This window comes from Lampetra fluviatilis, chromosome 7 (assembly GCF_964198595.1).
Source record: "Lampetra fluviatilis chromosome 7, kcLamFluv1.1, whole genome shotgun sequence".
Lineage (NCBI taxonomy): Eukaryota > Metazoa > Chordata > Hyperoartia > Petromyzontiformes > Petromyzontidae > Lampetra > Lampetra fluviatilis.
Window position 1 is genome coordinate 5,169,581 of NC_136281.1, and position 11,190 is coordinate 5,180,770.

Here is an 11,190-nt window from a genome sequence, read left to right on the forward strand (position 1 = left end):
GCACACCTCACCAGGTACCCATTTGAGACTGAGTCGACCTAGGGGAGGCCCCGGACCGGTTCAGATAATCGTCACCGCTGTCGTCCGTGAGTGGGAATCGAACCCGGGTCTCCGGGTTCACAGCGCAGAGCGCGTACCAACACAACACCAACAACAACCGCCATTCGCCACTAAGTGGCGGTGACGTCACCACGACGCTTGTGCCAGGCCATGTGCACCTTGAGGCCACGTACCAACACACACACACACACTCATACATATGTAGTGGGCCTCCTTCCCCGGGGCGTGCGTACGCGTGCGGCGCACACACTCAGTCGGAGACGAGGTAGTCGCAGGAGGCACCGTCTCCCTTCATTATCTCGTTCAACTGCGGCCCCCTCTCGCACTACCGCGCTACCGTACAGCCCGGCCCAGACACGACGCTGTCCGCGTTGCACCGACGGCGTCGACCGAGACAGTCAACCGCTGTCCGTCCGCGCAATGCCCGGGCGAGGGCGGCAGCGACGATGAGCCGAGTCCACTCCCAGAACCGGCAGCCCGGAGCTCCCCGCTCTCCGCTGCTTTTATTCCCCTCGGCGCTGATTGGCTTATCCCTAACCGCGCCTCTCTTCTCGAACTCTCCAGAGGGTTTCAGGGGCTTCCCCACGAGGTCTACTGTGACCCTTGCCCCAGTTCCTCCGCCCTGCCGGCACGCGCACCGCGTGTGCGCCCAGCGGCGTGTGCGCTGTCTACCTGCAGTTGCAGCTGCTGCTGCTGTACAGCAGTCGGCGCTGTGTCACTACAAGTACAGAGATCCTACGTAGCGTGTAGTGTTAAGACTCATATTCCTGGTTCTTTTGATAAAGTCACATAAATAGAAAACAATAGAATAAAAAAAAATACAAATAATAAATGTAAAATAATAAAAGCAAAAAAACACGTACTCTTTGGTTCTTTTGGTAAAGTCACGTAGGTAGAAAATTAATAGATCACGACGTTTCGATCGCAACACAAGCAATCGTCATCAGGTGGGACAACCACAGCAAAAAAACACACAATAAAAATAAAAAATAAAAATAAGAAAATTTAATAAAAAAAGTTAAAATTGTAATCAATTGAAAATAATAAAAGCAAAAAACCCACGACGTTTCAATCGCAACACAAGTGGCCTTCATCAGGCGGAGCCGCTTATCAGGGCTCCAAAGTGAGGGGGGTGGCGGACGAGAGTTGCGCAAGCAGCTCGCTCAAGCAGTAGGAGCTTTCATCGTTTTCAATTTAGAATGAAATTTTTTTATTATTTAAACACACCGTGTACACCGTCTACACACCGTACACACCGTGTACACTCCGTACACACCGTGTACACACCGTGTACACACCGTACACTCCGTACACACCGTGTACACCATGTACACACCGTGTACACCATACACACCGTGTACACCATGTACACACCGTGTACACTCCGTACACTCCGTACACACCGTGTTGACCCTGACACTGGGGGGGGGGGGGGTGTGACCTCACCCCTGGCGAAGGTCGCGCTATCGGACACAATCGGCTTAGCGCGGCAATTACGCCACTCGCCGCCGTCGCCGCTAATTTGGTGTTAACTTGCATCAGCGCGGTGCCCGGCGAAAACCCGCAGCAGCAGTTGTAACAGCTGTAGTAGCAGCAGTTGTAACAGCTGTAGTAGCAGCAGTACCAGCAGCTGCAGCAGTAGCAACAGCTGTAGTAGCAGCAGTAGCTGTAGCAGCAGCCGCTTTAGCAGCAGACGCAGTAGCAGCAGACGCAGCAGCAGACGCAGTAGCAGCAGACGAAACGCGCTCGGAGGAGAGGCGTTCCTCCCGTATTCACAGCGCAGGAGCACTGCGAGTGACAGCCCTGCTGGTACCATCAGCACTGCGAGTGACAGCCCTGCTGCTGGTACCATCAGCACTGCGAGTGACAGCCCTGCTGCTGGTAGCGTCAGCACTGCGAGTGACAGCCCTGCTGCTGGTAGCGTTAGCACTGCGAGTGACAGCCCTGCTGGTAGCGTCAGCACTGCGAGTGACAGCCCTGCTGCTGGTAGCATCAGCACTGTGAGTGACAGCTCTGCTGGTACCATCAGCACTGTGAGTGACAGCCCTGCTGGTACCATCAGCACTGCGAGTGACAGCCCTGCTGGTACCATCAGCACTGTGAGTGACAGCCCTGCTGGTAGCGTCAGCACTGTGAGTGACAGCCCTGCTGGTAGCGTCAGCACTGCGAGTGACAGCCCTGCTGGTACCATCAGCACTGTGAGTGACAGCCCTGCTGGTAGCGTCAGCACTGCGAGTGACTGCCCTGCTGGTACCATCAGCACTGCGAGTGACAGCCCTGCTGGTAGCGTCAGCACTGCGAGTGACAGCCCTGCTGGTACCATCAGCACTGTGAGTGACAGCCCTGCTGGTAGCGTCAGCACTGCGAGTGACAGCCCTGCTGGTACCATCAGCACTGTGAGTGACAGCCCTGCTGGTAGCGTCAGCACTGCGAGTGACAGCCCTGCTGCTGGTACCATCAGCACTGTGAGTGACAGCCCTGCTGGTAGCGTCAGCACTGTGAGTGACAGCCCTGCTGCTGGTACCATCAGCACTGTGAGTGACAGCCCTGCTGGTAGCGTCAGCACTGTGAGTGACAGCCCTGCTGCTGGTACCATCAGCACTGTGAGTGACAGCCCTGCTGGTAGGGTCAGGGGTCGACCGGCTGGTGGCTTGGCGCAGGGCTGGGGTCTGGTTGGTCTGTCAATAGCGACCGTTTACACTTTGTATTTCGCCTTTCCCTGTTGCGGGCAGAGTCTCAACACAGCAGCAGCTGCAGCCACACCACTCAGCAGCAGGCCCTGCCTCACCACAGAGCTGCTCCAGCCACACCGCACAGCTGCAGTTGCAGCCATACCATACAGCTGCTCCAACCACACCACACAGCAGCTGCTCCAACCACACCACAGGTCAAAACGGTGGCCGCGCCGCGCGCTCTGAGGCACGGCCCAGCAGTCGTGGTGGGGTGCGCGTCAGCCACATCGATGTAGGCCGCCCCTCATTACAGACATCTCCTTACACCGCTTTACAAAGCGCAGCTCTGAATTATATATATATTTTTTAGACCTCTAATGGGCCGCAATTACGACTCCACAACCGAAAACAGCTGTCACCCCCCGCCCATTCACCTTCAATCCCTCTCCTTCATCTCCCCGGCGTGTCGCCATCCCCCCCTCCCCTCAGCCGTTCGCATCCGTGGCGCGCCCGTGATCTCGAGGCGAGGGTTGGTGGACCACGCAGAGATTTGCGTGGAAGTGCGTTGGTGTGGTCTGGTCGAGGTTTTCCGACCGCAGTTACTCGGGTTTCTGTCCACGCGAAGCTTGACCGCTCGTTGTTTAGACAGGAATTTAAACAGGAATTGACCAGACATCCCGAGAGGCAGAACCCCCCCCCCCCCCCATGAACGGAGCATTGAGGCTTTCGTTGCGTTTGTGTTGATAATATATAAACAACTACGGTAGTTGCCTGTCCCATTAGAATTGTGTCAGCTCTCTCCACGTTACGAAGGACAAACATATAAAGAACCCCCCCCCCCCCCCCCCGTAGAAGCTTGCACAGACTGTTGGGACAAGTGCTGCAACACTCGACGTGAATACGCCCACACACAAAACCTTCATTTTAATTAAAATCACCGTCGCATGTCACGAACGCGTGCGTGTCCGCGAGGATTGTAAAATTGGCAAACTTGGCGAGATGAGACGTGGTGGTGGTGGATCACGAGGCACGGATATTAGCTAATATTCCTCTGCCCAGCCATAGCAGCAGGGCTCCCTCATCCCACTCCCACCCCACCCACTCATTGCGGGGGTGGTGGTGGAGGGGGCACCCGTCCAGTAATTGAGGTTGCGATGAACACGTGGACAGGGCGGTTAGGAAATGGAGTTCAGTCCGCAGGAGAGGACCGATTGTGTGTGTGCTTTAGAAGCGCAACTTTTGATTTGTGCCGAAATTATTCACATTTTAATTGGACAATTCCCAGCGCGGTAATACAATTACGAGTTCGTGTGGTGTCATTGGATCGCAGCGGATGAGATGACGCCGGGTCATCAGTAGAGGCATCAGTAGAGGCATCAGCAGCAGCAGCAGCGACGCGAACTCGGTCATCTTCGGCAGCAGCAGTGGCATCAGCAGCTGCGACATCGTCGTCGTTGATGCTCGTCAGCAGTGGGCAGCTTTGTGGTCGTCACTAGCAGCGGCAGGACGGAGGCAGTGAGAGGTGGCAGGCCCCAACTTTGTCTACCCCACCACCCACCCCACCACTCCCTACCCCACCACTCCACCCACCACTTCCTACCCCACCACCCTACCCACCACTCCCTACCCCACCACCCTACCCACCACTTCCTACCCCACCACCTTCCCCACCACTTCCTACCCCACCACTCACTATCCCCCCACTCCCTACCCCACCACTCCCTACCCCACCACCCTCTCCACCACTTCCTACCCCACCACCCTCCCCACCACTCCTACCCCACCACTTTCCCCACCACTTCCTACCCCACCACCCACCCCACCACTCCCTACCCCACCACTCACTATCCCCCCACTCCCTACCCCACCACTCCCTACCCCACCACCCTCTCCACCACTTCCTACCCCACCACCCTCCCCACCACTCCTACCCCACCACTCCACCCACCACTTCCTACCCCACCATCCTCCCCACCACTCCCTACCCCACCACCCTCCCCACCACTTCCTACCCCACCACCCACCGCTCTACCCACCACTAAATCGACACCGCGACCCATCCCAACACCGACAACCCGTACCTCCTCGTCTCGCTCCACGGGGGACCTCTCGTGTCGACACCTCCACCCGCTCCTACTAAAGCCGCCCCAACCCCTCCCGTCTCCCACCGCCCCCCACCCCACCCGGCCCTCCCCGCCAGAGCGTCCCACGCCGCGACAGCCGCGGCTCGCACCATGACAAAGGGCAAGAGCGTGCGGGGCCACCTGGGCGCCGGCGCGGGCCTTCACCTGCTGAGCCGTGGCCTCCTGCAGGCGGCCGTCGTGTCGAGCCTGAGCCCCGGCGAGCTGCTGGCGCTCTCGGGGGTCTCCACGGACCGCCGCGACCTCGTCATCAACGTGGGCGGCGCGCGCTACTCCCTGGGTCGCGAGGCGCTCCGCGACTTCCCGCTGGGCCGCGTGCGGCGGCTGCGCGACTGCGTCTCGGAGGCCGAGGTCCTGGAGCTGTGCGACGACTGGGACCGCGACTCGAACGAGTACTTCTTCGACCGGCACGCCGACTCGTTCCGCGCCGCCGTGGGCTACGCGCGGCACGGCCGCCGCCTGCGCCTGCTGCCGCACATGTGCGAGCTGTCGTTCCGCGGCGAGCTCGCCTACTGGGGCCTGGACGGCCACGCGTGCCTCGAGCCGTGCTGCGTTAAGAGGCTCGACGAGAGGATGGCCGAGTGCGCGTTCGGCGCCGCCGCCGCCGACGCCGAGAGGCGGGAGGCGGCGGAGGCGGCCGCGGCGGCGGCGCTCTCCCCGACGCCGCCGTGGCTCGAGCGCATGAGGAGGACGTTCGAGGAGCCCGGCTCGTCGGTGCCCGCGCACATCCTGGCCGCGGTGTCCGTGCTCTTCGTGCTCGTCTCCGTGGGGCTGCTGTGCGCCAGCACGCTGCCCGAGTGGAAGGCGAGCGAGCGCGCGGGCAGCGTGCACGACAACAGGTAAGGGCCACGCGGTGGGGAGGAGGGCAAGGGGAGGTCAAGTGGCGATGGTCAAGGGGAGGTCACGCGCGTCGCCTGTCGATGTTGGAAAGTCAACTGGAGGGGGGGGGGGCTGCGAGGGGAAGTGATGTTTGCGTGACCGTGTCGGAGTGTCATCTGGGGAGCTCTGTGGGCAGGCGAACGAGAGGTCGTGGATGACGAGTGACCTCGATAGGACCGGTGGTGTGTAAGTGACCGCAGCTGCAGGCGATCTGTATAAGCGAACGGTGGTCCAGGTAGGATCACTGAAACAAGTCTGGCCACGTTCCTATACGCCATGCCAGGCACGGTGGCGAAATGCCTTTAATCCTGCACTTTGCATACAAGAGTTCGGTGGAGATTTGTTGACACTCTCAAGGCCACTGGATTGCGAGGTGGCTAGCAGATTAGAGCGAAGCAGGCGAGTTCATGATCCTGTATCCTGGTCGCTCCCGTGTCCTCTACCAAGAAGCCAAACCACCCTGTTACTTATAAAGTAATCGTCCTAACATCACGATGCGAGACCTTGCTGAAATACAGCCGCGCGACTCGGCGAGAATACCCTTGGATACGTGAACGGCTTCATCTAAATCATCATAATTACTACAAACTATCATCATCATCATTATTACTGCATCGTTCTATAAAGCGTGGAAGTCATAATTCCATGAGCGGATGGCTCCACCCAATCTGTCTCGAGGATGTTCCGGCTGCCGAGTTTTCCGCGCCAGCGCTGACCGCGCATGGCACTTGCGGGAGGGGTGGTTGGGAATCTTTGAGAGACCGATTACGTACGGCGCGAAAGAAGTTCAACACAACGAGCTCCAGCGGGGAGTGGAGCTTTATATGCGCGGTCGAAATTGGCTTTCATTTAATTGCGAATCGGCGCTGATATCGGGTGTCGTGTTCTCACAAGACGAGATGTCCGTTCTGAACTCTCGCAGAGAGCAGTGCATCACCTTGTGGTCGGAAAAATGACCGGAAAACTGCTTTCGAGGTCACTTTAATCGCCTTTCATCTACGGCTGTAAACGAACGAACGCTCGTCTTGAACGCCGCCTAAAAAGAAAACCTAAAAAGAAAACAAGATATAATCGGTCACGTGTTCATTTTTCTTTGGACAGTGTCTTGATTTGAAGTTTTCGTGACTGCAGGAATCCATACTGTTTGGTTCTTTCGGTGACTTTACCGAAATAACCAAAGAGTAGAGAGTGTGTTGAGTTATCTGTGCATTGTGCTTCACGCACCGACGCTAATGCAGCGTCGCCAAATGTTGAACACGTTCTGCAAAGAGACGCGAGATGTATCCAAAGCAAGCAACGTGCCAAATTTAATTTATATATCTTTTTTTTCTTTCTCTCTTTACAATCGCTGATGACCGGGCTGAGACGGTAATCTCGATGCACGTGAGAGCCGGTGGTCCCAAATCCCAGTTCGAGCCCCCAGCTGGTCGCCCATGTCTCCCGGCACACGCGCTGATTCACATTTCGGCAACAGACGTTCATATGCAGATGTCTAATATATTCAGATGTCTGATATATTCAGCGGCTTGTTAGTCGTGGCTCCCAGGGGTGATGAGGTGCGCTCTACTCAGATGTTCAAAGGCAAAGATCCCCCGTGTAGCCTTAACAGACTCTTGGGGCAAGTGCTGTTAGCGAGCACCTTTGAAGGCCGGCACGGCACACGAGGGGGTGGGTGGCCAACACCACGCCCGGCCGCCTTTGTCTCCCCAGTGGCGATGTTCACACACCGCACCAGGTACTCATTTGAGGCTGAGTCGACCTAGGGGAGGCTCAGGACCGGTACAGATATTCGTCACCGGTGTTGGCCGTGAGCGGGAATCGAACCCGGGGTGCCGGGTTCGTAGCGTAGCGTGCTAACCACTGCACCACCGCTCCTCGCTTACTTGATCACTCACCACTTGTGCACTCACCAACACAGGGAATATTCGCTCAATAAGAAAAACGCGATATATTACGATCAATATTCATACACTACTCGCCTTTTGCCCGCCCAAGGACGGGTGTATTGCAGTAAATCTGAAACTTGCAAGCCAAAATCAGACCGCGACGTGATAGTCATTGCATCAATTCGTGTGTAATTAGTAAGGCCGCGGTGACACAGACCTATTTCACTTAAGGTTATAATCCCTTCTTCATCATGACGTCCTTTTTACTTTGATGTCTCAACAGCTTTACGGAGACCGCGTGACGTGAGGGTTCTGCCTTTGTAGTGAGGGTTGTGAGTTGACGCCGAGGAGGGGGGAGGAGGCGCCTCGCCCCCCATGTGGAGTGACGTCACATGCTCATGATTATTAATTAGGGGGGCTGTTCGACGTGGAGTGACGTCACGAGCGTTGCACACAGACATTCTTGGCTCATTATAGTAGGTAATAATAATGGGGGCGGGGGGGGTGTCCATTTGGAGGACGTCACCTGCTCATGAATATTAATGAGAGGGGGGGGGGGGGGCTGGTCTACGTCGAATGACGTCACGAGCGTTAAGGACCGACATCCCTGGGTGATCATCGTGGGTGATCATCGTGGGTGATGTGCACGTGAGATTCACGCGTGGCTGATGCCGCGCCCACGTCGCGGTCTTGCCGTTGATTTCTGTTTCCCCCCCTCCCCGCCCCCCCGTTGGCTCGACACTCATCCACCCACACGCCACGTGCAACGCATTCACTCGCTCATCCATTCGCCCACCCACCAACCCAATCACTGCACGCACTCACCAACCCACAAACGCATGCACTCCTCCCCATCACTCACCTATCAACTCCATCAACCACCCAACCATTCACTTCCACCCCACTCACGCATGCGCTCGCGGCCTCATATCCGCGAGCCGACGCGAACCAACTCTGCGTACCGCCCACCACGCACCTCGCTCGCCCCCCCCCCCACCCCCCCTGTCCCACCCCAGCAGGATCATCGAGGCGGTGTGCATGGGCTGGTTCACGGCCGAGTGCATCGTGCGCTTCCTCATCGCGCGCGACCGCCTCCGCTTCTTCCGCCAGCCGCTCAACGCCATCGATGTGCTCGCCATCTCGCCCTACTACGTGGCCGTGGCGCTCGCCTCGGCCGGCGCAGACACCCCGCAGCTGCAGCGCGCCGGCGTGACCCTCCGCGTGCTGCGCATGTTGCGCATCTTCTGGCTCCTCAAGCTGGCGCGCCACTCCGTGGGCCTGCAGACGCTCGGCCTCACCCTGCGCCGCTGCTACCGCGAGATGGGCATGCTGCTCATGTTCGTCGCCGTGGCGATGGCCATCTTCGCCGCCCTCGCGCAGCTGCTCGAGGCCGGCCTCGACGTGGACGGCCACGCGTCGGACTTCGCCAGCATCCCCGCCTCGTGCTGGTGGGTCATCATCTCCATGACGACCGTGGGCTACGGGGACATGTTCCCCATGACGGTGCCGGGCCGCGTGCTGGGCGGCGCGTGCGTGGTGAGCGGCATCGTCCTGCTGGCGCTGCCCATCACCTTCATCTACCACAGCTTCGTGCAGTGCTACGGCGAGCTGCGCCTGCGCGCCACGCGCAGCGGACGCATCCCACCGAGTCCCCTCTTCATGGACACGGACGGCTAGAGGAGCGTGGGGGGGGGGAGATGCTGACACTGACTCTTGAGTTTCCATGCCTCGTCACAAACTCCCTCCCTCCCTCCCCACCCCGAACCCGAACCCCCACCACCTCGTTCATCGTGAACAGCGACTGCTCGCGGGAGACATTTGCGTGAGCAGTGGGGGTGGACTTGACCCGAACTCTGGCATGAGCCTCGTGCCCAAACCCCCCCCACCCACCCACCCACCACACTTGCTAATGAACATCGATCGTCAGTGGTGAAGGTTATTTAGTTACACGGGTGGATGTCGGCGTGGGGGGTGGGGAGGGAGTTGACGTTGGCACGTGGGCCCCTACAGAGACGCCCTTTGGGGTCTCTCGCAGAGGAAGAGCGTCGCTCCGTGCGGGAGAACGGCCCGCGGAACGAGACCCGCAGAACTGCTCGCGAGGTCGCTTAAAGCGACCTCTCATCCGCACGAGCGCTGCCCCCCCCCCCCAGCCCCATTCAAAGGTGGGTCCTCGGGGTGGCTGGAGATGCCCTCGAGTTGAGGTCAAAGAGCTCCACGCAGACGACCACGGCTCTTGTGATGTCACCGCCACCACCGCGCTGCGCCATCGCTTCCTTCCTTCGGCCAGGTCCCCTGGAGAGCCGTTGCGCAATCGACACCCTGGCCTTCTCGTGCTGCGCCCTTAGCTTCACCCCCCGCTCAATACGTAGCACTGAAGAGGGTGGTCGTAGTTGTGGCGGAAGAGGTGGTGGTGGTGGTCGTAGTTGTGGAGGTGGTGGTTGTGGTTGTGGAGAAGGAGGTGGTTGTGGAGGTGGTGGAGGAGGGGGAGGAAGAGGTGGTTGTGGAGAAAGAGGTGGTGGTGGTGGTTGTGGAAAAAGAGGTGGTGGTGGTTGTGGTGGTGGTGGAGGTGGTAGTGGTGGTTGTGGAGAAGGAGGTGGTGGTGGTTGTGTAGGAGGTGGTGGTGGTGGTTGTGGTGGTGGTGGTGGAGGTGGTTGTGGAGAAGGAGGTGGTGGTTGTGTAGGAGGTGGTGGTGGTGGTGGTGGTCGTGGTAGTTGTGTAGGAGGTGGTGGTGGTTGTGGTGGTTGTGGTGGTGGTGGTGGTTGTGGTGGTGGTGGTGGTAGTTGTGTAGGAGGTGGTGGTGGTTGTGGTGGTGGTGGTGGTTGTGGTGGTGGTGGTGGTAGTTGTGTAGGAGGTGGTGGTGGTTGTGGTGGTTGTGGTGGTTGTGGTTGTGGTGGTGGTAGTTGTGTAGGAGGTGGTGGTGGTTGTGGTGGTGGTGGTTGTGGTGGTGGTCGTGATTTCGAGATTTTGCACAGCGCGCGCGAGGCGCCACCCAGACAGCACGACGCGTGCGAGGGTCGTGACGTGTGTCAAGGTCGCGACTCGATTTTTTAAAAGTAACCTATCGATTTTTGTCCTCACTTTGTGGTGAATGTACCGACCTCTCGTGGCTGGAGGTCAAGTGAATCCATTACACGCAACATATTAATCTAAAATAATCAATATCCACGTGCGCACCGTTCGATGTATTGCGAGCGTTGTCTATTTATCAATGAATCGCTCCGCCGTTCCACCACGCGTGTATCGGCACTGCATGAGTATACTGTACATCGCAATACTCTATACTGTATAATCAACTTGACATTAATGTGCGGCCTTTTATCGATCCACTGCTGGATGAAGGCTCCCCCCCCCCCACACACACATCGTGTAACATCACCACGCCCGTGGGTGTTGTGAGTTCGGGCACACGGAATTAGCCACTGCCGAGAATTGAACTCAGGGTCTCGCACTTTTTTAGTTCAATGTGTGCAAACCCGCTGCACCACCGCTCCACCATTTAATCAACTCGCATCGTTCCAACATTTTTTGTTTCCTCCCCGCCCCCCCCCCCCC

The 11,190-nt window shown here is 58.2% G+C and overlaps 1 protein-coding gene across 1 annotated transcript in view; it reads left to right on the top strand.

Moving 5' to 3' along the window:
• KCNG3 (potassium voltage-gated channel modifier subfamily G member 3) overlaps nt 1-9,597 on the top strand; it is a 28,371-nt gene extending 18,774 nt beyond the window's left edge. The window contains exons 2-3 of the mRNA XM_078858277.1: nt 4,933-5,712; nt 8,655-9,597. Of these exons, the coding sequence (XP_078714403.1) occupies nt 4,967-5,712; nt 8,655-9,315 (1,407 nt within the window). The 5' untranslated portion in view covers nt 4,933-4,966 and the 3' untranslated portion in view covers nt 9,316-9,597. The remainder of the gene's footprint in view (nt 1-4,932; nt 5,713-8,654) is intronic.
• The last annotated feature ends 1,593 nt before the right edge of the window (nt 9,598-11,190 follow it).